At 40.0% G+C, this 27869-nt stretch overlaps 1 protein-coding gene across 1 annotated transcript in view; it reads right to left on the bottom strand.

Annotated features, from left to right (window-relative positions):
* sorcs3a (sortilin related VPS10 domain containing receptor 3a) overlaps nt 1-27869 on the bottom strand; it is a 204646-nt gene that overhangs the window by 7956 nt on the left and 168821 nt on the right. The window contains exons 15-22 of the mRNA XM_076091868.1: nt 25888-26005; nt 25660-25793; nt 22305-22418; nt 21304-21475; nt 14253-14439; nt 10672-10805; nt 9750-9873; nt 9103-9215 (exon numbers count right to left, since the gene is read on the bottom strand). Of these exons, the coding sequence (XP_075947983.1) occupies nt 9103-9215; nt 9750-9873; nt 10672-10805; nt 14253-14439; nt 21304-21475; nt 22305-22418; nt 25660-25793; nt 25888-26005 (1096 nt within the window). The remainder of the gene's footprint in view (nt 1-9102; nt 9216-9749; nt 9874-10671; nt 10806-14252; nt 14440-21303; nt 21476-22304; nt 22419-25659; nt 25794-25887; nt 26006-27869) is intronic.

The raw sequence follows: 27869 nt of genomic DNA, 5'->3' as shown, positions 1-27869 counted from the left end.
CCGCTGCAGCGGGGGAAACAGTGTGTAGAGCAGGCGTACACAGCTTACTCTGTGAAGGAAGAATTTATTTTGATCGCACCACAGTTGCTGATGGTTGTTGTTTTACCATTTTGTGAGTTTATTTTCTTTAATACTCAGATGTAGCACGCAATGCATCCTGGGTACGTGTAAGCACAGCCTGCCTGGCACTGCAGCAGGAGAGACCAGCGTTCTGAATGAAGTACACAATGGGAAATTGATTTCTTCAGGGAACTACATTTACCCGGGTAGCGGCAAGGTCTAGGTGAGAGCTGCTGTAAAACTGACGCCCGACACCGCAAGCCACCTTAACCCCCCGGGCCTTTCATTACGAAACTGGCAAACCGCAGAAACACTGTATGATGACTGTTACCAGCCAGTGATGAATATATGCATTGTTGTGAGCCATGGCTAGACAACTTTTTTCGTTTTGCACATTTTATTATGAGACAATGTTTCATGGTTTACATAAAAATGCAAGTAGTAGGATCTACTACTTGCATTTTTATGTAAACATGTATACCTGTTCAGATTATGGACTAAGTGTAATTTTCCATGAAAAGTGCATTTTTAATCTTCAGGTAGTAGCTACTTAATATGTCCTCAAACTCTCAATCAAGATATGATTGCCTAAGTGGTTGTATACTCAGCACTTCAACTAGAAAAGCAGCAAGGGTACAGACGTTGTGGATCATCTTAGTATATTTTCAACCTCTTAATAAAGTTTTTGAGGCTTTAACGCTCTGCGTGTTTCACTGTGTGTACCTTCTCCACATACATATATAAAAAAAAAAATCCAAATTAGAATTTAAAACATCGCTTTTTTGCCTTATTCATTTTTTATGTTTTAAAGCTGAAATCAAAGTTACATGATTGCTATGTTGCTTGATTGGCTTGTACGGTTGGATGGTTTGCGTGCCAATATTTTGCAGTGATAGTAACGTTCTTGAGGATTGCAAGCTGGATCGCCATAATACATACTAGGGGTGGGGGGGGAAATGGATTCAGCATAGTATCACGATATTTTGTGAAGCAATATTGTACCAATACACGAACGCCAAGTATCTATCTATCTATCTATTAAAATTGCAATTAGGAATGTCAGGATTAAACGATCAACTGCGGTTATGTAAATCACGGTTTCATAACCATAACAATTGATGAAAGCTACCATATCTTTGGTGTCCTTTTTCCTGCATTGAGACACGTTGTTTGTGTGTGAGGTGAAATCTCATCTGGCGATAGTCATGTTAACACGCATGTGCGCCAGTTTATTTTAGAGAACCTTTTGGTTATAAAATTCCAGGGAGTCATGTGAATGGCTGAACAATTACACAGTATAACCTTCATAGTGTGAAAAGAAGTTACTACTTATCGTCAGCGGCCTAGATTCAGTAACAATATGCGATCTGAAGATCGGCCTTGATGCTGTCTAGTCTGACAACAATAATAATAATAATAATAATAATACATTTTATTTATATAGCGCTTTAAAAGGCACTCAAAGACACTTTACATGTTAAAAACAGAAACAATAGAAGCATTTATAATAAGAACAAAATATACGACATAACAGTAAGAAAAAAATAAATAAAATAAAATAAACATGAAAAGGAAGAACGAAAACAAACATGACTGACTTTAGAGGTTAAAAGCAGATTTGAATAGGTGAGTTTTTAAAGTGGCAAGTGACGAAGAATGTCTGAGGTGTTGGGGCAGGGAGTTCCAGAGGGAGGGGGCAGCGACGGAGAAGGCCCTGTCCCCCCAGGTTCGATGCTTGGACAGAGTAGGGGGGGTAAGGAGGTTGGCGTCAGCAGATCTGAGGTTGCGGTTGGGAATGTGATGGTACAGGAGGTCCGAAAGGTATGAAGGGGCAAGGTTGTGGAGGGCTTTGTAGGTGATGAGGAGGAGCTTGAACTGGATTCTTTGCTGTATGGGGAGCCAGTGGAGGTTTTGAAGGACTGGGGTGATGTGGTCTCTGGTGCGGGAGTGGGTGAGCAGACGGGCAGCTGAGTTCTGGATGTATTGTAGTTTATTGATGATTTTGGTGGGTGAGCCGTACAGGATGCTGTTGCAGTAGTCCAGTCGAGAGGTGATGAAGGCGTGGATGAGTGTTTCAGCGGCTGCGGAGGAGAGGGAGGGACGGAGACGGGCGATGTTTTTGAGATGAAAGAAGGTGGTTTTTGTGATGTGATTGACGTGGCGTTCATATGAGAGAGTTTGATCGAAGATGACCCCGAGGTTACGGACATGTGTGGAGGCAGGAACAGTGATGCCATCGATGCAGAGGGAGAAGTCGTGGTGGGAATTGTTTAATGATTTGGGGCCGATGATGAGGACTTCAGATTTGTCGGTGTTGAGTTTGAGGAAGTTTGCTTGCATCCAGGTTTTTATATCTGTGAGGCAGTTGGTGATGGTGGAGTGGATGGTGGGGGTGATGGATTTGGTGGAGATGTAGAGCTGGGTGTCGTCAGCATAGCAGTGGTACTGGAGACCATGGTGTCGTATGATGTCACCAAGGGGGAGCAGGTAGAGGATAAAGAGGAGGGGACCGAGTACTGAACCTTGGGGGACACCTTGAGAGACTGGGGCTGTGTCAGACTTGAATTTGTTGATGCTGATGAACTGTTCACGGTCGGAGAGGTATGATTTAAACCAGGAGAGGGCTGTGCCAGTGATGTGGAGGGAGGACTCGAGACGTGAAAGGAGGATGGAGTGGTTGATGGTGTCGAAGGCTGCGCTGAGGTCGAGCAGTATCAGGATGTTGAGGGAGTGTTCATCAGAGGAGAGGAGGAGATCGTTGGTGACTTTGATGAGGGCAGTTTCTGTGCTGTGATGAGATCTGAATCCGGATTGAAATGGTTCATATAGTTGGTTTGAGTCCAGGTGAGTTTTCAGTTGATGGGCAACAATGCGTTCCAGTATTTTAGACAGAAAAGGGAGATTGGAGATGGGTCACGTTGTTGTTCACAATACATGTGAACATTAAGTCCATGTTGAAATCGACAGGAGGAGAGATATAACGTTAGTGACACTGACAGCAGCAGCTGTTATAATGGAGAAGAGCCGTACGGCTATGATATGGAGGTGCCATTACGTTACATTGTGATGCGTTCAAGCTCCATTCAGGAAAATGAGTATTGGACAAAAGTAAATTATAACGTTATGTTGTGTTCAAATGTAATCTTGTAAAATGTGGTTTTGGTGAGAAACTTGAATAAATCCAGTTGTTTTAAGGAGATGTTTTCACAGCAATATATAATAGATATTAGAGATGAATTATGACCTGAAATACCATCTGTTATTTCCTAACCATTTCAATTGTGTGTTTTATGCAAATCCTTATAATAGATGAGTAGAGGGAATTAGTTGATGATGATGATACATATTTTAGTTCATTGGCTATAGGCCTATTGTAAATGGACTAAAGAGAGATGAACCAAGTGAAAACTTCATCTTATTGGATAAAACCAATGTTGAAAAACTACATTACTTGCAGTTAAAATGGGTAATAAATCGCAATATATTGCAATGTTTGATATCACAATACTCAGCATATCGCAATATCGTAAAATTGCAATAATATCACTTATGTATCGTGATAATATCATATTGTGGGGCCTCTAGGGATACCCACCCCTAATAAATGCAGTTTTGGTAAATACAGTAAAAGCCAAGTGATATAACCTATAAAGATAAACATGATGAACTATACTGTAAATCAAACTTCTAATTCCATTGTATTGTATTGGAGAGCATTCTGCAGTGTTTTAACTAACCACCACTAACACTGGAAGGGTGGCTTTGGAGTAACTCCTAACTACTATTTTCCCTCGAGACAAGGACTGCTCTGTGAGAGGGAGTAGCAGAGAGGTAAGGAGATAGAGAGAGACAGAAAGAAAGGGTGAAACACACAGAAAGCAACAGAGTGAGAGATACAAAGAGACACCGTGTCAAATGCATAATGACCTTTATGTCTGGTTCACAAATGTTAGAGCCCTACTGTATCAAATATAATTTCTCAGGAAATGTTCACAGTTCATATTGTACAGTTGTACATTCACAACTGTTTGGATTAGCGTTAAAATATACTGTCAGAAGTCTGAACATTAGACATTTTTGAGATCCATGGTACTCACAGGACGGCCTTCGGGCTTGTAACTAGGTTATTTGAAAGAAATAAAAGAGAACTATTTGATGGAGGTTTTCTGGATTGATCTCAATTTCTGAGGATGCCAAGTTGAAGCCAAACAAATGTTTCTGTTTTTGTTTCCAGAAAAGCAATTCTTGAGTCCTCAGCTCTTAACCAGTGTATACAAGCCAGGGAGGGCAGAGCCTGGGTGGTGATCACTCTTCATTTTAGAGCCTGTGATGGTTCTGTTTTCTCAGTGGCCTGTGTGAACAATGGAGTGGGTATAGCCAAAGCACATCAATTATCAAGCACAGAAATCACTATTTGAGTACCAAAGTAGTGGACAAATGATAGCCGTGGGCATGACTTACAATGAGAGAAGGTGCGGCAGAGGGGGACATAAAGTGAATAGGATGACAGAAGAGGCAATAGCTCCTGCAGAAAATCAATACACTTTGACCATGTTTGTCCCCATTGCAATCAGTCATTGGAATAAAAAGCTGTTTTGGAGTGCTCTCTTTTGAAGCTCTGCAAATCTACTGCTGGATACAGATTTCAGATTAGGATGGCAAGGAAGAGAGACGCTCACGGAGGTTACATAGTGTCCATTCTAGTGTAAATCTAATACGGATAAACCCTGTTTGACGTACTAGATGCAATTCTATGTAATATTTAGGCAACATCGCGATAATCAAGTGTTCATGCTCAACAGCCAAAATGTCTTCAGCCATGCTGGCAGCTCTGTGAGCAGCTCTCTGAGGCTGTACTTGGCACATGCATTTGATGTTGCAAGAATCCAAGTTGTGCAAGGTAAGCAGGCAAAGACGTTTCACAAATTGTAAGCTGCTATACAGTATAACACGACCTCCAATCTCTAATCACTTAAGCCAATATAGTGCTAACCCTAGCCTAAGTATATATAAAATCCTAATATTACTTAAAATCAGGATTGTTTTTCAATAATTGTGAGGGGATTAATTTAAATCCCGAAATGCAATTTCAGAGTAAATTAATTATCAACAATACAATTGTTTAACAGTGAAAAGAAGAAAATATTGCACAATTCTGCATGATTTACCATGCATCAGTTAGATGAGGAAGTATTTTGGTGCCTTTGGGGAAGCAATAAGGAGATGGTGGCTTGGTAGCTTGCATTAACCTTCAAGGCCAGCTATGGGGGGTACGAACAGTGTGAACTGCATGAGTTTGAGATGAGAAACGTTAAGGGAATATGAGAGGGAGGTGGCTGAAGATATACAAGGTGGAATGAAATAACCTCCATTACCGAATGTGCATTCAGGACCAGTAGAAGCAGCTGCACCAAAATGAGTCTCGTCAAAGAGTGCAAAGTCAGGACTGGAGAGATTCAGCAACAGGGCAACAACACGCACCTCAGTTAAATGTACCTTGACTTTAATTGTAAGTTGTTCCCACTCTCATCTCCTATTTTACTGTGGGGGAGTTGTTTACTATGTTGAAAAGACATCAGTTGTGGACTGGCCTCTGTCTTTTTCATTGGTAGCTTATATAGGTTGTTAGCGGGTTGTTCCTTGTCTGAGCAGTATCTATATATCTATGCTGAATTCCTTGCCTTCGACCACCCGCCCTAGTTTTGAGTTTTTGTGTAATTTCAGCCTCTCTAATGTTTGAGTCTGTTACTTGAGTCCTCAGTTTGTTTTGTATTGTATTCATCTTGTGTCTCTGAGTCTGTGTCAGATGCAGTATACAGAAAATCTACAATGCCTTTGTCTTTACTTGTAATCCTAATCCATCCATCTTTTTGCTTAGGTCACAGATATTCCATCTATCCGTTATCTCTCAGAGTTGCGGGGGGACTGGAGCCTATCACTGGGTATTGGCCTAAGGCACCCTGGACAGGAGCCAGGCTGTCACAGGGCGGACACATGGAGACACACTGTGAGGAAACGGTGCTAGCCGCTATACCACAGTGCGGCCAATATTTCCTGTACTATGTGTAGCCACTGTTTATGTCAGGGTCAGTCCGTTACAAGCCAGTTCCTTGTAATGGACTTACTGCCAGCTGTGGGTAGGACTTTAACCTTTAAGAAATAATTTTCTTTCAGCATCAGTTAGTTATATTGTCCAGATATATAATGGAATATTTATTGGAGATTATATATTCTAATACCTCGTACAATACTGAATGCCCTCTATTCCAGATCAACTCCAGAAGATATGTGCATGATTTGCAAATGTATTGCCACATTGCCTCAAACATGTTTGTTGCCTTAGAAGTTGTTTGCTTTTTAAACTATAGGCGTATTAAAGAAACTAATGATTTTTTCCAGTTTAATGATCTCCATTTATTGGAATTTGTGGATATCTATAGTGCTGCTATTGCTTTTCCCACTTAGGCTCAAACTATGTTTTATTTAAAACCTGACATTCCATGATCAAGTTTAAAAATAATCCTAAATGTATGTTGATGATAGGCATTGACCGTAACTTCTACCTGGTCTGAAGTCTTGATTCCGAAGTGTAAATATGTCCTTCCAATCTTGAAAACTTCTTAGATCTCCAGTTTCAATAACAATACAAATTGCTTTTTTTTCATCCACCGTTGAAATGTTGAAGCATACATGCCTGGTTTAATTTACTATCCCGAGCCATCCATCGCAACACTCATTGTCCTTATTTCAATGTAAGATGTCTGGTAAGAGTGAACCAGATTTGGAACTTAAATATTGATATTGGAACAGTTATACACATGGTATGTCTAGTGTGTGCTTCTTCACCAAAGAGTGTTTGGATCTGGTTTCCAGGGATAAAAGTCTCAACCACTTTCTTAGCTATAAAACTACCATGACACCGATTAATTGGTTGTCGAGTATGGGTGCTAAACTCCTTTGTCCTTTGGCAACTTGAGTGTAGTGTATCGGACAATGGCCTTCTTTCTTCTCCAAATAAATATATTAATTCATCCCATTCTGAGAATTGTTTTGGCAGGGATTGAAATAAACACAATAGCCATGGCAAAATGGTCATTCTCACCACATTGCTGCTAAAATCCACTCTATCCATATCCTTTCCTATGGTGTGGTTGATGTGATTGTAATTGCCCATGTACAGCATTGATATTTTTAGTTTTTATATATATATATATATATATATATATATATATATATATATATATATCCCGAGGTATTTTATTTATAATTAGAATCCCATTTAATATTATACCCACACATCAATTTCAATGTGATGGAGCTCTTTGTGTTACTATCCCTCCACTGCACCTCAGCAAGGAAAGGCTGTCCAGGAGAACATGAAGAAGGAAATCTTTTCTAAAAAGACTATAAATTTTGAATATATTTGATTACCCGATTTGTGCCGTACAGATTGTAAAGCCCTCTGAGGCAAATTTGGGATATTGAGCATCAGCAATAAAATAAAATTTAATAATTTGGATTTTGTCTCCCATTACTAACTAATGGCCTGTGACTAATGGCCAGTATGAACAATACGAATGATTGCAGCGAGCAAAACCTGTTTTTGTGTTCATATGGGCACCTGACTATTGTTTTAGGACAGACTTGAAACATGGGGAACCTATCATTTTGTACAATACTCTCATGCCATATGTACTTGAAAGAGCTACTGGTTGCTGCTCTCCCAACTGGTCATGAAAAGAAGGAAAATAAGTCTTTAAATGCATATGAACACAAATGAGTATTTTTTTTCTTCGACAGACTTGAACAGATGTGATCCTATCCTCCATTTTACTATGATGCACCATGTGAGCAAGATAGAACATGGAATAATATAGGATTTAAAGTAGGTTTTAACTCTACAAGAGGGTTAATGCACTTATGATTTCCATGTATTATGAGCCTCATGGTAATTTCCTGAATTGCTAATTGTTGGTGGTACTGCACGAATGACTGTATGCACAATTATGCTGCCGCAATGTGAACGTGGAGCATTCAGACCCAAAGACGAGCAGTCATCCATCCTCGTTTTAACGCCACATGTGCCTTTTAAAATGAGCATAACAGGTTTTGATCAAATTCACTTATGAAATATAGAAGAGATTACAAAATTCAAGGAGCAAACTTCATTGACTTGAAACATGTTACTGTCACTACAATAATGTGAACTATGCCCTGAGACAAACTGTAAAATATAAGCAAAATCTAACTGGCATGTTTCTGAGCTAAATCATTTACCAGAAACTTGTTACTTCTGGTCTCAAAAGGAAAAAAATATATATGTTTTTTTCTGTCAAATTGCTTTACAAAGGCATCACAGTCCAGGGTAAGGCTAACCACTCAGCTCAGAAGCATGGACCTGAGTCTGGGTTGTCCAGGTTATTCATGAGATCCCCTTCACCCATTTAAATATTTCTCGAAAAGCGCCCACATGCAGCTCTAATGCTTAATATGTTGGTAAGAAGGCCAAAAGCGAAGCACAACCAAATGCAGTCCGCTATTCATGAGCTGTGAATGGGGAGATGAGTAGCACTTATCAATGATGGGTGAGCTTCCCACACACACTGAGAGCACTTGCACCCCTCCTACATTCAAGTACACTAACACACACGCAGACACACACATTAGACACGGTGACAGGTGTCGTCACTCACAGGCCCTCATGCTTCTGAGATCATTTGATTTGTGACTTTAAAAATTAAAGAATTAGTGCTCATGAAGCCATCTTGGGTATTTTGAAAAGCGCTATATAAAATTGAAGTATTATTAAGGAAAGCGGAGGCGTCTTCACACCTGTCTGGTGATGAATCACAGGGTGACCCGAGGGCGTTCTCTTGCCGCACCACTGAGTATTGGGCAGCAAAGGTAATAGGAGCATAAGAAATAATGAGAAATAGTGAAGTGAGTAAGACAATAGAGGATAAAAAAGACAGAAAGGAGTTGAAGACAGACAGAAGGATGTACGTAAGAGAGGGGAGGACAGAGAAAATGAAAATCACTCACTTGGAGCAAAGCCTTCTTAATTACTCTCCCCACATCCTGTCTCCACTCGGGTATGTCGGGGTTGAACTCGTCCAGATTAGGGGAGAAAGATAAAAGTAGAGATTTGAAGAAATCTGTCGAGGAGAGTCGGGGGAGAATCAGCCATTAATTCACTCGGATCCAGAGGCATTATTCTCAGGGAGCTGTGCCAACTGTCATTTTGCTCAAGTTGAGTTTCAGGTAGTTAACACTTGATGAAAGGAGGAGGGTTTCTCATGTCCCCTGCACTTCCCTTTGGCTAAATGTACCAGATGCACTTCGAGATAATTAGAAAATGTCACAGTTTTATGCTAACCCATCCGCAGGTAATAAATCACTGCATTTTACAGATACTTGCTGCCGGATTACTTCATATCAAATGAAGACATATTCTTTAGAGGTTCTAACAGTAATGTGATATATTTTATGCAAGAGGCAGTTTTATTTCAAAAGCATTTTACACATGGAAGAGTCTATATATGACGGTACAAGTATCGGACTAAATTGATGTATTCTGAAATATTAAACTTCTTTCCATAAGACTGCATGTTTTGAACATATTAAAAACAAAAAAAAAAACATGTTGACAGTAGTAAGCTCCAGGACACAAATAGAAAGGAAATACTGACCTTTGACTGCTATGGTCTTGGTATCCTGCAGTATGGTGTTGGCTGCAGCCACTTGGACAGTGATGGTGTGCATTCCGTCGCTGGGAAAGGTGTGTGAGATACTCCCGTCCAACGTTATCACGGGCTGCAAGAGCAAAAGGTTCATAATATATCTCTATCATCTTTTACTCAGGGAAGCTAAGCAGAGCCCAGCTCTCTTTTGCAGGCCTGAGACCATAATCTCACGTCCAACGGCATCATCAGGTACAATTTGGCCAAGTCCTTTTACCAAGTCAAGATTGTGTAAAAGGCATAGCATTTGAATAGATGTAGAACAGAAATTCCCATTGCAGGATGGTGAGAGCGGTTACCAGATCAGATTGACAGTTTCCAGTTTACACTCGTAACCTTGCCAGAGACCCGGGAAAAACTGTAAAACCACTACATGTGCATTATAAATAACATCATTAGCATACAAAGCTTCATATCTGCATCAAATGACCAAAGATAAAATGTTTAATACATTTGCAACCCACAAACAGTCATACAACCAAAAAAACGAATTGAAATGTCCATGATGATGACTTCAAGATGACTTCAACCATTGAATACAATCATGTGAATCAAATATTTCTCAGATTAATGAGTCAATAATATGTGAGTGGATACAACGAGGTTTACTCAATTGTATCTGTGTTGTTGACAATAAAATGGTTTGGTGACATTGTTTTCACAATATTTCCAAAACCCCACTCAATGTTGACAAAAGCAGCCCAAACTTGTACTGTTATCAAGGTGATGTTTTACAAATGACTTGATGATAATGGTTGACTTCTAAAAGATATGAATTTCAATTACACAGATAACAGCCAGCATAGAGTAGCATGCAATATAAACGTTAGACTGAAATGTGTATTAATGAGCCATGTCCTGGAAAGATTACCTCAGTATTGTTGTCCAGCCACCAGAAGTAGGTAACAGTACGTGAGTGGCTGGGTAAGACGACTGCTGTGATGTTCACCTCCTTGTTCTTTATGACCACGAAGGGAGCGAGAAGCCGGACATGCTCCACTGGACCTGAGAAAGAAACCCACAGAGGAGCTGATACTATGCATGGCGACTTCTAATGAGGCACAATTGAGAGTATGCTTTTCATTTAAATAAGAAAAAAGACAATTGGCCAGATCACATATCGGAGTACCTGTGAAGCTCGCTGGGAGACAAAATGCTCCAAACACTCCCTTTTATATGACAGTTTAGTGCACTCAGGTTTTCTCCCACAGTCCAAAGACCTGCACCTCAGGTGAAATGATAAACAGTCCACAGGTGTGAGCGTGAGTGTGACTATTTTTCTCTGTGTGTTAGCTCTGTGATAAACTGTCCAGTGTGGTTGCTTTTACCTTGCCTACTGCATTCTGGGATAGGATCCGTCCCCCACACCCTGAACCAAATAGGTAAATAAGGGAATGGTAAATGGACTGCACCTTACGATTGGCCTCTCATTCATTCATTCATATGCAAACACATCGGGAGCAACTTTGTGGTTCAGTGTCTTGCCCAAGGACATAAAAATGTTGACAGCTAGTACTGAGCTTTGGTTAGATTATAAGAATGTAAACACATCCAAGCCTGATTATCAGAGTGAACTGCTTTTTCACTCGGGGGGGTAATTACGTATCCATGCCGCTAACATCATTGTCAGTTGACACGGAGGCTGTAGTAGCAGTCATCACGACTGAAGGAACTTGCATTTAACAGTTGTTATTTCTGTAAGTGGACTTTAAACAACCTGTTCAGCCAAGTCGATCTCATCCCTCATCATTTTTCAAGTATTGTTTCTCCAAACAGACGTCGATGAGCACAAAACCAGACACACATGCACATTTTGTTCTGTTAAAGTAATGGGATAATCAACCTTTTTGCTCTCTACCAGCACTACACCACAAAATATATATTGTATGTTGTATATGTATATATGAACAAGTCTGGGATGTGTGATTCAGAGGCCAAGCACACTCAATCTTCACTGACTTTTAGCCACGGCCATGGTCTTTCCCAAACCTTGTGCTTTGAATTTCCGAGTGAGAACCCCAAACAAAAATGTCATTGTGCTTGAGTACAATGAACATCCTCCATGTTCATTGGGGTGGGCAGATGGGGCCAAAACCGAAAGCATTGGGGTTGGGAAGGCAGCGATTGTATCATGTCACAAGTGATTAATAAAAAGTTGTCTTGTGTAATTTCAAATGACAGACGATCAAATGTTTTTACTGACGTTGACTGACAGTATAAAGTGGTGACAGTAAAAAACTGTCCTTATGTTAACAGGTCCGTCTGTGATGGCAACTAAAAAAAGTCCCAATCTAACATTGAAAATATGTTGAGGCCATCATGTATTTTCGACATGACACCTTCTGGATGAATCTGCAAACCTCCCCACTAAGAACCTAATAGGACCTGACAGGGGTCTAGGTTGCTTTACACTAATCTCGTGGATGAAGTTCCTCTGCTGTGGACGGATGTGATACACTACTTTCTTGGAAATACTCCAACGAAAGGTTTGTGTAGTGCTGTGGTTTGGGGTGTTCGTCTCGCCAAGGCTTCTGTTAGCTCTCATCCTATTTAACCAGAACTAATCTTTATCCCCACTTTGAGATGCTCAGAGTGTGTGTGTGTGTGTGTGTGTGTGTGTGAGTGTGTGAGTGAATGAGAAAAGGAGTCATTTGGTATTAAATACGCTAAGCCGAGAAATTATTGTAGTGGTTTTTTGGCATTTTCCCAGCTAAAATTATTGCCATCAGAAATGTAAAAATACAGAACACTGGCTGACACATCAGGGAGGAAAGTGGTTAAATTAAAATGGACTGAACGAATCGATGAACGAGAAACAAACAAGATACAGAGAAGATTCAACAAATACTATCAGGAGCCTGTATTATTCCCTTGGAAACTTTAAATTATACTTTTTTAAATTGCTGTCTGAATGGAGCAGGAAAGCATGACAATACTGTACTTCGTTGTGCCTGTGGCTCTGTAAAATCTGCTCCGCTTTAAAATAAGCCATTGTTCTGAGTGTTCTATCCTCAGATAACTTGGCCTTGCAGCCCAAATCTCATTTTCTGCCCACAGTGCAACCTTGCACAAGCAAGTTGGTTATGACCTTTCTCCCAAAAGTTGTTTGTGTTCATCACAACTGCTTTATTACACAATCCTGTGTATAAGGTCACTTCAGATGAGTTTAGCATGGATCAACAGTGTGGCTGTCATTCAGCAGAACACATTTTAGCAGCAAAAAAATCCTACCCTCATGGAAGTTATGATATGATTTTATGGATAAAGTTGCATTCATGCTCTGTGTTTTAATGCAATGCCCTAGTGTTGCAAGGATGAGTTCTAAAACCCCAAAATGACATATTTGCACTTTGAGTTCATTCATCTAGAAGTCAATGTTTTTTCTTTTGGTTAGATGTCTAAAATGAGGTCTGTGTTTAACACAAGCTGCAGAGATTTTTACGCTTAGTTCTTCGATATAAAATAGGTCACTAAATACCCTTTTGGTGAATTTAGAAGCTTTTACGTGTCTTAAAAAAGTGTCTAAACAAGACGACTAAAATCTCACTCGTACACTAGTGCTCCTTTAGCTTTGTGGTGGTGACGTGAAGTCATGTGACTGCGGTGGAGTTCGGCTAACTTTCTTGGTTGGCCAACAAAGATTTGTCATCCCTGCAGCACTCTTTTAGTGTCTTTTGAACAGTTACAGCATGAAAGGGGCTCATTACGGAATTCAGAGCATAGTTATTGCACAAGGCTCTTAACATGGAGACAGCTGAGCCGACAGCTAGCAGCTAACGGTGCTAACGGCACTAACTAATCAAACTAACTAATCGCAACAGTGCCAACAGAGCTAACACCCGCGATCGACGGCGTTGGCTGGGATGATGTCAGCTGTCGTATGACCGCCATACGGAGCGGCGGCCATTAGCTAACCAGTAGGAGACAACAGATAGAGCTCAAGTAAACATTAGAGGCTGGTCACACCGAAGAGTCTAGCTAGTCACGGCCACACCTTGGCAATGTGCGTCAGTTGCAATGCAGTAACGGCAGCCGTTGTCTTGATTTGATTGGCTGCCTGGGGCCCAGTGTGACATCGACGAGGTGGGACTCTGTGCCTGGCAATGAAAAGTCGTGCATATTTTACTGGAGAAGTTTGTCTAGCGACGGGTCTTGGTGTGATCAACTCCACTATATCTTTACACTGCGAATAATTGTTTGTCATGCTGTTAATACTCTGAATCCTTTGTATCGAACCTTTAACAATGAATACAAATATTGGTTAAATGTTTTTTCAAACCAAAAACTACATTGGCAGCATCTTTTCCAGCCCTGAATGGGCCTAATGTCTGCAACAGTCCTTCCAGATGCCATACAGTCCCAACAACCTTCCCCAGTAAGGATGGCAATCAAACAAACAAACATGAAAATCTACTTACGAACAAAATGTGAACTTGAAACAGCAGCACTTACATGTGACATGCAGGAAGAGTGTTGTGGAATCATAACCCAGCGTGTTCTCTGCCAGAGCTGTGACACGGAATATTCCAGCAGACTTGTAGATGTGTTTGATCCCCTCCTCGGTCCAGCTCAGGTTGGAGTAGGACACGGCTGTGCCATCGCCGAAATCCAGCTGGATGTTGGTGCGCAGAGAGTCACCCTGAAACACAGCAGGGCCTCATTCAGCTACAGATGAACACTATGTACTGACATCACTTTTGCACATGGAACCACCTTTGCCACCACAGAGAGGACGACTTGCTTTGCCGGGGGAAAACTTTGGCAAAATGTCAAGAGGCCAGGGACATGAGGGGCTTAGCCCAGACCTCTCTCATGGGGTCCGGGGACCCTCCTCTGGCACTCTCTTTTGGTTAATAAACAAGCTATTGTAATGTTTTTAGCACTCAGGAACCTTATTTACACTAAAAACAAACAAGAAAAACTATGTGAATCAATTCATTTTTTATTTAAATTAGAAAATGGTTGACCGGCCCCTTGACACCCTATTGCAGGCCAGATCCACGTATTAATATACATCACCAAACATATTATTATGCATTGGCAATAAAATTGATATTAGCAGATATAAGATTTTAGCATGATTTCAAAAGCTAAACTGCTAAAATTGCTTTAGCGGACAAAAGCTGTCAATTCTGCTGTGCTTGTATCCAACACTGTGAGTTATTTACGTTCATTAAAAAGAGTAACAGAGATCCTCAGCAATAAGCCCCGAATCACTACTGAACAAGACGCCTTATGTGCTCACCGATGTCTACACCCGTCATCTAGTAGCAATGGGGCTTTTGTAAAATCCTGTCACTACCTGTTAGTCATTATTCATAACATGTTTAATTACACTAATAATGATTATAATTAGTTATTTCTTCATAAATATACTCATCAGGAGAAACACAAGTTCTGCATAACCTTTTGTCAGTCAGAGAATTTAACTTCCCCTTGTGGGTGCTGATGATGCAGGTTGACAATCACCTAAACTCTGCAATAAAGGAGTTACCTGTCAGTCTGTATCAGTCTTTACTCCTCTTGGTTTGTTTGTAAAAAGAAAACAGGAACCGGACCAGAACTAAAAAGCACCACGGTATCATTTGGGTCCCTTGGTCTGGACCTAATGAACTCAACAACAGGTTTGTAAGCAGCGTTACATTCATCGGGTGACACCAAACACAGCTCCATATCAAAAGTGAATATTGTTGCTACGTGACTGCTGGATGTGTAAATACACAACTGTCTGTCAACTTAAAAGGTTATGTTGTGTGAATGTTTTGTTCTCAACTTTTTTCTGCTGCAAACCTTCTGCTGCCTGAGAGCTCTCACCATTTACTTATATTGAAGCATCCACAAAACTCAAAACTAATGGAGCTTGTTCAGAGCACTACAGGGTCTCACAGGAAGCACTATCTGATTCATGACTTAAAAAAAACGTCCTGGTTGTCTGCAGAGACGACTGGCTATTCCAGGAATACACCAACTGCCCACAGTCAGCTACTTAAATGAAAAATAGTTCAAGATAAATTTCACTCTTACAGGAACTAACGACTGTGAACATGATCACAAATCACTGTATAGTGAAAAGCTAAAAAACTGCTTGGTGGTTAGTAAGAAAAAAACCCGCAAATCATTGTGGGCTCAATCAGAGCAAAACCCTTGAAGCTTACGGGGGCTTATGGGAGAGCAGCTAACCTGATACAGTTCATAGAATAGATTTACTTGGAGAATGTAACTTGCACCAATTGATTTCAGGTACACAAACCGAGGAAGGTGACACCAAGGAGAATCAGGCGAGTGACAAAGATTTGCCATTAAAAACTGGCAGTGAGGAATCACTCAGCGGCCAAATCGCAAAAGGATTGTGTGGCTTTTATGACCAGTTAACCTGCACAACTGAGACCAACAAAAAAAAATTTGTACTCCTCTTCTATTTGCAAATATTTGTATTAGGTTGTAGGCAGAGATTTGGCTCCTTTCTGTGCAAATGAGCCCCATTCAAATAACATTCCAATTTACAAAGATCAGCGCTAATAGAGAGAGAGTCTGGTAACAGAGTTGGGGGTGACTGTAGCACATGTATAATGGGTGTCACGCCCAGACTTACCGGAACTCATGGCATTGTCTCAGGCTGATGGTTTGAAAACACCAACAGAACTGACAGACTGAGATATTGAATCCTAAATACAGTTTATCCGTGTCACGTTTAAATTCTTTGTCCAGCTCGTTGGTCAGGACCTGCAGCACGCGGTCTGAAAATTGGATTTTTTTCTTTTTCTCTCTGCCATTGTTCTGCCTACTGTGTTCTTGGCGCGAAGGCAACATTCATACTTTGCACATGGATAATCGCAATCACACACAATAAAGTGGGCAAATTGCACTCATGCGGTTGCGGTTGCAAATGATGCAGTTCATTGTGCTATCAGCAGCCGCAATCCATTCTTTGCACTTACTTGCTCTTTGCAAATCTATGTTCATTTTCATCAAAGTTTATAGTTATGCTATTCAATCATAGTACTTAGAAATGATTACATAGCAGTTCAAGTTCTTTCAATTACTCCTTGTCCAGACCTAAATACTTACGTCTCTTATATGGAATTATTACAGGTGTTTTCAAAAGTTTCGTCTCACCAATTCAGCAGAAAACTACTTGTTTCATAAAACATGCATTGATGCTCATTGTTTAGCAAAAAATGTACACTAATTTGCAAAACAAACAGTCTGGTAATTAACTAAATTGGAAAAACTCATGGAACTTTGTTCAAGGAGTCCTTGCAGACAACTGGTTTGTTTAGAACTTGATCCATGACTAAAATAATTACTGTAGTCCGCTCTGTAAATGTCAAAATTATTTCATTACTTAATATCCTCAATGTAAATAAAAGGAGTGTAGCTCTGCCGTGTATGTGTGTGTATGTGTGTCAGAAAGAGGTAGAGAGAGAATTTAAAATGCGTGTTACAGTGTCTGTGTATAGGCAGCTCACAACCATGTTTGACTTTGCACGGTGTGCAGGTCTTCAGCTGCCTGCACGCTTTCCTCTGGGAATCACATCTGGCACTATCCGAGGATCAGCGCACAGTGCGAGTGTCGGGGGCTCCAGCTGCCAAGGCGACCAAATATGCGCTCATCCCCCTCAGGCCTGCGAATGCAAACTCCCAGCCTCCCCTTGGCACACTGTGGCGCGATGCTACTGGGATCTCCATTTGTAACACCGCATTTGCATGCCAGCTTCACCAAAACACACACTGAAACAAAGCTAATACACCTATTGTTCATTTTCTCTTCCCTGCTCTTTTGCTCCTTCCATCCCTCGCTAGCTGAGTCCCTTCTTTGTGCGCTACTGAGTGTGAAATCACGGGATGTTTGGTTGAGGCTTCTGGGGATATTTCATGTCACTTTGCCTGGAAAATGATATCTTCGATAAGTGGCAGAAGAGAAAAGAGAACAGCTAAGAACAGGGCCTGACAGTACAGGCATTGTTGAGAGCTGTAATTAGTTGGCATGCAAACAAGACTCAGGCTTAGTGGCGCCAATGTCACTCAGCTCTTCTTGGTGTCTGCTCCGTTCTTCGTTCATGTTTGCTCTCTATATCAGCCCCAATGGAATTCACTTATCTGCATGAGACTGATGCCGACCCGTCTTTCTAAATGTCACTCTTTGTGTGCTGCACCTCCAAGGGCTAAGCCGATCCAAAGATGTCATGGCTGGAGCCTTGAGGCTGGGAGATCGGTGTTGGTGCGCAATGAAAGCACTGTTGTAAGGGCTGAAAGGGGTTTGGATACACAGGGCCAGCATTTGTTCAGGTGTGTGTCAAACCTGAAACCACCATGTCGACGTGATGGGCAAAACAAAAGACACGGCAGCTGTGAATAATTCTGGAAAGTCACTTTGGTTATTTCATCAGTAGACAGAGCAGTGAGGATTAATATATGCACTGACAGTGAATTATTTCTATTATCAAGAGCTTTCCATGGATATTATAAGAGGCACTATGGTTGAGATAAGAAACATTTGAACAATGTCAATAGAATAAAATGACTTTGAATAAAACACCTTTACTAATTCATATTTTTTTAATAATATTCAATAAATGTAATGATTACATTAATTAATATTTGTATTTTTTGAACATGATTTAACTGAATTTTTTTATGAATTCAAATCTTCCTGGGAATAAATTATTGTAATACTACTTGATTTTTAGTTTTGAACTAAAAACTCCATATACAATTTAACCATTATTATAATATCTAAAGAAAATATTTTTTAGATGGGGTCTAGAAAAAGATAAAAACATTTTTTTTAAATTATTAAACAGGCACAGAACGTGATCCATTTATTTCACGAGATAGAGCTTTAAGCTCATGTCAGTGGGGAATTCAGTTGAATCATTTTTTCAAATTACAAATTTAAATTCCTCATAACAAAGTTAAGAAACAAATCTGTTTATTTCTAAATTCTGTGTTGCTCTCCACGTATTTGTACATGGAGAGCAGCGAAAAACTGGAGTCAAGTTCCTTGTATGCGTACGTGTACATGGCCAATAAAGCTGATTCTGACAAAGGTACAAAGTGTAAAACATTTTACATATTTTATAAAGGTGATATTAAGAATAGGATGGATCTATTTTGGCATTGCCCACATTTTGCTGTCTTGTGGTTGAAGTATCTGCTCACACAGTAAGAAGCTGTAGATTGTTACCGTTGAACTATTCACTAAAAAATGAGAGAAAGAATTCAAGAAATTTAGATTTTTAAAGGGCACCCAATTGCAAGTAGGGGAGTTAAATGATTGCCAGAGAAAATGTGTAAATGAAGGCCAGGTAGAGAAAAATGATAAATGTTTATTTGGATTCAACATGTGGTCAGAAACACACAACAAATAAAAATGCTAATATTTCTCAGTCTGTGCGTTTTTTAAAGGGATCTTATATACATGAATGTGTTTACTGCTTGTTCTGCTGTCTCAAAGAGGTCAAAAGATAATAAAAAAAATCAACTAATGCGGCTTTAAATATCACATTACAATACATATTACATTCTTGACTTGTACAGAATATTGACTGGAAGGATTTAATGAATACAAAAGCCCTTTAAAAACAGGTCTAGTTCTAGTGATAGTAAATGATGTTCACTTTGTATGTCGCTCCTATAAACTGATAGCCAAACAAGTCAGGACCAGCCTTTCTAGAACTAAGACAACACCGAGTTTGAAAATGAGCACATGCAGTTAATATTTTAGGTGGCAGTCCTCAGTGGTTGCACCTGTCATGTTCGATCACAGTGTTTGCCGGCAGGATATTCCATCTAGCTTTTCCACTGGGGCAGAAATACGTTCCACAAAAAGAAAACATGTGCAAGAACAACTGTAGAACATTTTCTCCCAAATGTGACTCGAGTGTGAAACAGAGAAGTGATTATTGCACTAGGGAAGCTATGTAACGTGGCAATGGCCACACAAATGGAGACACTACATCAAGCTAAACACTGACGGAATGAAATAAGACAAGTCAATAGTTATAAATAAATCCTTTTAAGTTTTCATACCTTATAGGCACAATTAGAAATCTACTATAAAAGCTAAAAGAACTGCTGAAAAATCTCCTGAATTTTGATGTGGGAAATGAAGCATGCTTTCAGCAGTGTCCACTCTTCAACTCAAGCCCTGAGCTGGCAAAGCTTTCGTTGCAGTGCCAGTGAAGCCAAATCTGATTCATGACAACACTGAACCAAGAGGGAAGTCGGTGCTTGCTCTGTCACCGCCTGAAGTGATCTGTTTGTCCTTGTTGATTTAAAGAAATGGAACCAGTCACAGAAACTAGACTCAAGTGTCAGTTTTTGTCTTGACAATCGTGTTCACTTAAGAGTTAGTGGGGAATTTTCCATGAGCCACAGCCACAGGTACAGCCAGGAATTGTTTCTTGGTTGTACGATAAGTTGTACGAGCAGTTATTTGTATAAGGTTCCTGACTAAAAATCGACGGAGTCGGAAGGAGATTGAAAGCAAGAGAGGATCGATATTTTTTCTCATAACCACATTTTTTTGCCACTGAGGCAATTTGACAGTGAGACTGGCTGCTGAATCAAGCTGCTTAGATTGAATCACCAAATAGTTGACTATTCTGTACCTGTAATTGTTGTGTTGCATAGCAGGTTTCTCAACCAATACAAAACCAGTTCTAACCAGGAATCCTACCATGTGGTGGTGCTGATCTTTTCATATCCCAAAACGTGAGATGTGTCCATTTCTTTTTTGTTTCTTTCTTGTTTTGAAATGCGAATGTGCACCAGAGTCTTCTACCCACTAAATATTTAAGGGCATTTGCTCTCCCCAAGAAATACAGTCATCGCAGGCTTCATGAATATAAATTAAACTTTGAATTCATCTTTGGAATTTTCTCAAATAGGCTTGATGCCACAAGGATTCTTTACCCCGCTCTTCTCTTCTTTTATCACATCCGTCTGCTACCCACCTCCCCCCACTCCCCTTTCAGGCAACCCCCCTCTTAATTAAAACAGGCCTCGATTCCTCAGCTTATCACACAGTAATATGACAAAGTTCTGGGCAACACACACTTACCTTGAGCAGTGGCAAAAAAACACTTTCAAAGCTTGCAGTTATTATCCATGGACCGTATTCTTCCTGAGAAACATGTGAGTCAGTTTCCTAGTGACCAGGAAACCTGGCAGGCCTGGCTCTCACTCACTAACAGGGCCTCAAGTGAGGTCTTTTAATTCTGCCTCTGGCTCAGAACTCTGCATTGCACGGGCAATGTGGAGCCATTTGACTCCGTTAAACACTTCAGAGTGTTTGAAGTACGGTTACTTTCTTAGAAATCATCAAACAATTTCGATGTCGTCTTTGTTGAGCTGCAGTACATTTTGGAACATTCAATTGTTTTTTATCTGTGTTGCAGTCAACCAGTTATTTAACAGAGTTTATGTGTCCAGGGGACAGATATAGGTCAAATTGTGTGTCATCAGGCTAATTATGATAACAGATGTTGGCTGTTCTCACCTCATCCAGATGAACCAAGAAGGTGACGTTGCTGCCCAGGGTGGCAGTGAGTTTGTCGTCTTTGGTGGTCAGCAAGAGCCCTTTAGGCGGTCTGTTGGGGCACTGCTGCTTTCTGGGCGTGTACATTTCTTTAACTCCTTTAGTGCAGTTGTTCAACACCACTTTACGGTACCTTCGAAAGATCACAAAAATGAACTTTAACTTTATTCTTTTATATGACTTTTCTAGTTTAAACTTCTCAAGTATATGCACTCCTTTAGTTATCGAATGAATCCCTAAGGTGCTCCATGAGCTTTTGGTTTAGAAACAATGTTGTTGAACTCAGCAGAGTGGTGTGTCAGACCAGCTGTTGTGCCTAGATGACAACTGACAACACAAGCTGTGTCAGAGGCTGAGATACCTTGCAAAGCTTAATCACAGCACGAGTGAATAAAAACACTGTGATTAAGCTTTGCTCCCCTGGGGGAGCCTCAAAACGTACAAAGCACACACATCCTGCTGGAACAAGAGAGAAAATGGAGTGAACAGAAATGATTACACCACTGATACAAAATAAAATGTGTTCGGTATAAAGACCGTATTATTGCAAGTGTACTTAGACGTATACACTTTGTAACTCTACGAACCAGTATTTCAGTAAATGTGCTCCTCACAGTCTCCAGATGAGGTTGTTCACTGCTATGGGACTTGGGATGTGAGTGTGCTATTTGTAACAATGTTAACAAATGGGCATTTGCAGGATTATTTTTATGGGTGTAGCAGACTTTTGTATGCCCACATTCTTAGCTAACATGTTAAAACCAGATTGTGAACAGTCGATTCTTGCCGCACAGTATCTCATCCAGTTTTGCAATTCTAATTATATTAAATCTGTGCTCAGTATCTGGTGTAAAATCCTGCTTGAGCATCCAAGAAACACCACCCGAAACAGGCATGTTTGTGCTGAGAATAAAATGCGCATGAATGTATGCACCATTACGCATCAATCCCACAGTCCTCACCCTGTGCTGTTGATGTAGTTTTGACCCTGGCTGCAGCTTCTGGAGACAGTGGAGGGGTTGAACCAGAAGGCAGGCCGGCAGTTCCCGTCGCCGCGCCGCTCGTATCCGTAATCACTATTGGACAACAAAGCACATCCACATGGCACCTGATCAATATCCGCATGTAAGAAGGGACATAATGTCATAGAGTGTGTTTCATAACCCTGTCTTATATCTCTTTATAGATGGTGACCAGGGGCCTGTCTGGCACAAAGATGTACCATTATTATGTATTGATTAAGGCCGCAGTTGACAAATGTGCCACAGCGGTGTGAAGAAGAGTGTATGGAGACACACCCTGGAGTTTTTTTTTCTTTTTACCACACTCGGGGATGAGTAACTCTCACTCGCCTGCTTGCATTTGCAATCAGAACATTATTTACATCTAACAAAGTGAAGTAAGCAAGTGTCCATTCTAATAATGATCATGACGTTGATTTATCAATTTCTCCACAAGCCAGAACAAATAACAAAACCAAAAAAGGCCAGTCGCTGAATGGGCGAGTTTGACTCTGTGATTACGACAGTGTGAACTATTCATTAACAAGTTGTCACGGAAGATTAGTTGCACAGGTGCATGTGGGTTTAGAGGTAGACGGTGAGTATGGTGTCTTTGGGACAAAACAGCCAAAAGGCATAGCTTGAGAGAGTGTACAATGCTAAAGCTAGGTGTGCCCACTAAATTGGGATTTTCCAAATATAAATCTGTCTTGTTTGAATTGATTTCTAAAAGGTTCCCCAGTAACCAAAACTAATATTAGCAACTAACAATTGATTTGGTAGAACTAGGGGTCTTTCTCATTTCCCAATTTTGTGCCTCCTCCATGCCTCCTTCTCCCGCCCATGGTAGATGAGAGCAGAGGAGCCGTGGCAACAGGCATTTAACAAATGAGCCATTCTGTCCTCGGAGCATCATTTAAACGCGACGTCAATTAAAAATGACGTGTGTCACAGCTGCATCATATATATTAAAGGGTTTGTGTATTGTATTGTGTGAAGCTAAACATTTGTGTGAAAAATACTATACAAATAAAGAGGGACATATGACAGTTTGCACTTGTAAACATCATGTTCGGATACTATCGGTTGAATTGGATGTAGCCCACACAGATCTGATTTCGATTTGTTTTCTGATCTAAGATCACAGTGTAAATCTGCTTCCACACCTGTCATTTTCTTTACTTTGTCTGCACCAAGGAAACAAATGAAGCACACATCTTCACACATTAGGGGAAACAAGTACATTGTTTTCTGTAAGGAGCTCCAGTATGCTCATTGTGTTGCCAAACTACATGGAGCAGGACACAAGCATAACTGACCTGATTGCAAATCCAATGTCAACTTTCAAATGTCTGGTGAATCAACCTCTCGTACTGTACATACAATAAGATGATGAAATTGACCTTTTTTGCAAGCAGGTGTCCACCTTGCAGAGCAATACTGTTTCATCCAAGGCTAATGAGTATGTACTTCAGCTGATCATGTGGCAGGCACACTATTCACACCTCAAATTATCAGATGAGCTTCTTTTCTGCACTGATGGTTTTTAAAATCTTCATTTTAGAATTTTGAGCAAGCTTCAGGTACTTCTCTGCAGAGAGAGACAGCAGCAGAAATCAGACTAGTCGCAGAAAGAAAATATAAGTAACTTTACATTAGTTTTATGGGAAACATTTGGCACTCTGCAAAAACTAACTGCTGTATGTTGGCATGGCGCTTTTCTGCTCTCTGTCATTACAAGATAAAAAATACAACCGTTTGGGATTTGCATACAAATTGAAACTATTTACACCCACACACATCGTCTCAACAGAATTACAAGCATAGCGAGCTCGCAGAAAGACAGACATTATGAGCAAATTGTGCAAAACGATCCCAAACTTATCAGATTATTGGAAAACACACAGCAAATGGAGTAAATTAATGAGACACATGAATAGCATATGCAATGGATTCCACTTAAATGGCTGAAAATTGGCCTCAAGCTGAAGGGTGGAAATGGTGTTTGCATAGAACTCCTCTCTTGTCAGAGCTGCATGCTTCCATTGTTAATTATCTGATCACAGAAGAAGACACTCCTTTCTTACTGCTAAGGAATAAATATTTGTACCACATGCGACCTCCATCCTATAATGTCCTCTGTGCTGCTGTAAAACGAACCAGTTCATTGCTCTGTTTGAAAAAAACAAACCACCTCCTTCAAGAGCTTGTTGCTATATGAACAAAAGTGCAATAACATTTGGTTTGCAAACATTTTAAACAAATAAGGTGCTTTTTAACAGCAGTATTCCCTTTACACAGTAGCAGTTAAAATACAGTTATGATTCTGATAATAGATATTCAGCCGGTGTTCACACCTTTATCTCCATGTGTGTAAGAGATGCAATTTGAAATATACACCTTGAAAACTGCAAACCTATCTACTTCTTTTTTTAATGTTTGTTAAACTCTGTTTGTTAAACACTTTAAAAACTCGAAAGAAATGCTGATTAGCGCAATATGTGTGGTATTTGTTATAAATGTACGTTGGTACATAGAGGGTGATAAGAAGCTGTACATGGAGGGACTTAGGACCCAGGGGAATGTAGGTGAAGGAAACGGGAAGAGGCCACACAAACAGCTGTTCACTGCTCGCTGCCTGGTTCTTGTGTTAAAAATGTCCGCTTAATAATAAAAAAAACCTGCTTTAACGCGCGATAAAATAATTGTGGGCGTTAATTAATTAATGCGTTAAAGCGATAATAACGCGTTAACTTGCCCAGTCCTAATATATTCATACATCTGCTCTGTGGGTTTTGGACCAAATTATGATTAGATGAGCATCGAGATAAGAAAGTGTATGTAAGTGTAACTGTCAGTTGTAGACGTGTCAGGAACGTTCCATGCATACAGTCTCTTTTCAAAATAAACTCCCATTTAGTTCCCATTTGACTGAGATCGGGATGGGCTGGAAGCACTTAAAAATAGCAAATGACTGCTGAGGGGTAGCTGTCTTTTTGAAGAAGTCATAGCTGTTATACAGGAGCTTTTGACTGGGCTTAGCATTTAAATAAAAGACCTGCGGATGCGTACTGTTACAAACATTCACATTTAGCAGCTGACCAATAAAAAATAAACGAGGTACTAACACATTTAAAATGGAGCAAAGATGAATGAAACAATTAATTTGAAAGGAGTGATTATACATGTGTGGCAGTGTTTGAGAACAAACAACGTAGTTAATGAAGTTCTCTTTTGCAGACAATAGAGAAACATAATCCCCCCCCGACGATTATGAAGGAAGGAGCGTTTGTAGAAAGGGCACACATCATCTTACCATTCAAAATCATGAGCTCGACAAATACAGGACTCAGCTGAAAGGATTCTGGAGTAGTCCTTTCCCAGCATGCAGTAGTTTCCAGGCCTGCGCTTCATGTAAATCTGTTTTTGCCCCATCACACATGGCTCACCCTGTTGGCACAACAAGCACCACAAATATTGTGACTGTTGCTTCTTTTCATGGCAGTGGTACAAATTCCCGTATGATATTGTTTATGTTTCTTACCTGGTTGTGCAGGTGCCAGGTTTGATAGTCTTCCTCTGTGCATTTCCTGCTAAAAATGGACTTGTAGTCGATCTTGATGAGCTGCCATTCAGAACGGTGGCTGAAGTGTCCAAAAAAGCTGCAGAGGGAAATGATACAATTACTTTAAATGATAAGCTATGACAATATATCAAAGCTCCTAAGTAATGGGACACAGCTCCACTGTACATTAAAGCAACGATGCTCAACCACTGGGCCCAGGCCACTGGTGGGCTGCAGAGGTACTGCCAAATAATTCCTTGGTGATTTACAAAGCTAGTTATTTGTATATCTAAATGTACTCAACAATTCACAGAAATACAAATAAAAAACATAGTAATTCAAATTAACAAAGCATAATTGCAATGTCCAGTTCCCTCTGAATATTGCCACGCTAATTAAGACACATCAGGTAGAGAAGAATGTGTTTAGCTACTGTTAGCTAGCTAACTTTCCCTCAGATGTAGTGACACAAATGGATTGTTTTTGAAACAGTATAAGCTTCAAGAAGTGTGGTGTGGAAATATGATCCTAAACACGTTAAATTTAGATTCCCATTGGCAGGCAGTGATGGCGGAGGGTAAGCTTGTATACTTGCTGAGATCTGGGAAGATATATCACTACAACAAAGTCAGATGGATTAGGAAACATGCAAATAGATGATGAAACAAGTTGGGAAAGAGCCAAAAGTTGAGCTATCTAAACAATTTGTTCCCAACCTGAGGGTGGAAATTCTGAGAAGTCACAAGATGTTTTACGGGACAAAAACTAAGAGAACAAAAGATACTTGTTTCACAAATTTATGTTTCTTTTTTAGCCTTTTCTCCATTTTTTCAACTTTTGTCTCGTGAAACACTGGCTACCTTCACCTCTGCCACAAAGAACCTAAAGTTCGAGCATCTTTATCTTCAGTAAAGATACATCTACATGTGAGACCGACAACATGGAGGGGGTTCAGTTTTTTTTAGATCAGTTGGAGGATAAAACAGGTGAAATTAATGAATAAGACTTTAACCACAATTTTTTGGGGAAAGGTTTTGCCAGCTGAAAAGCAATCAAACACATACAACAAATATATTGCTCAGCTATCAACTAGCTAAAAGTCAACTGTGGTTGCTAGTCAGCCCAAAGTACATTTGAATGACAACATTTATGTAACTGTCCCAAGTATAGGAGGAGAGGGGGTTTGATCTGACACATATTTAGCATGCAACAAGAGACGAATGAACAAATAGCACAGGGAAACAGGATTAGAACTAGAAACAAATATTTTATTGTGTCTTTAAGGCCTCTTACTATCCTTTACTTTCATCACAATCTGAAAAAGAAATAACTATGGAATTAATTGCTAATGACTCACAACACAGTCATAATCTGTGATGAGTGGTCACAAGCTTCATTTTTAGGGGTCAGAAGCCAAAAGCGGTGGAATAACATTATTCTAGAACACTGTATTTGGAGGTGAAAGAGAGTTAGTGGCAGTGTCAGTTATAGTTTTTGCACAGGAAATCTCTGAACTCACAACTACAATATGTATAGAAGGTCAAAATGGAAACAGGATGTTGTTCTGTTAATTGTGATGTTTGAAGAAGACTTAGATGATAATTTTATTATTGCCTTCCTTTTCTCTTTCAAATAAGTTTTGTTAAAGTTTTTTTAAATTCACATATGCTATTTTCTACAGTTGAAGAGAGTCCAACATATTATTATCATATTATATTATGAATGAAGTTGTAATAAACTCCTTGATCCTTTACAGGCCCTCAATACTTGTCATATGATCAGTGTTTTATTATGAATGATGGATCGTACAGGAACACACACATTGTTTGCCAAAGCAGTTTTGGTTTGTTCAAACTCAAGATTTTTTATTTTCTTTGTGTGGGCCGGACTTTGAAAACTGCCAATGTCACATATTTCAATGCACCAATCATTATGCGTTAATATTTTAATCTATATGTGAT

This window comes from Anarhichas minor, unplaced genomic scaffold (genome assembly GCF_050575085.1).
Source record: "Anarhichas minor isolate MPS153535 unplaced genomic scaffold, ASM5057508v1 ptg000014l, whole genome shotgun sequence".
NCBI classification, from domain to species: domain Eukaryota; kingdom Metazoa; phylum Chordata; class Actinopteri; order Perciformes; family Anarhichadidae; genus Anarhichas; species Anarhichas minor.
The sequence above is the reverse complement of the archived record's forward strand: the minus strand, read 5'-3'. Positions and strand labels throughout refer to the sequence as shown.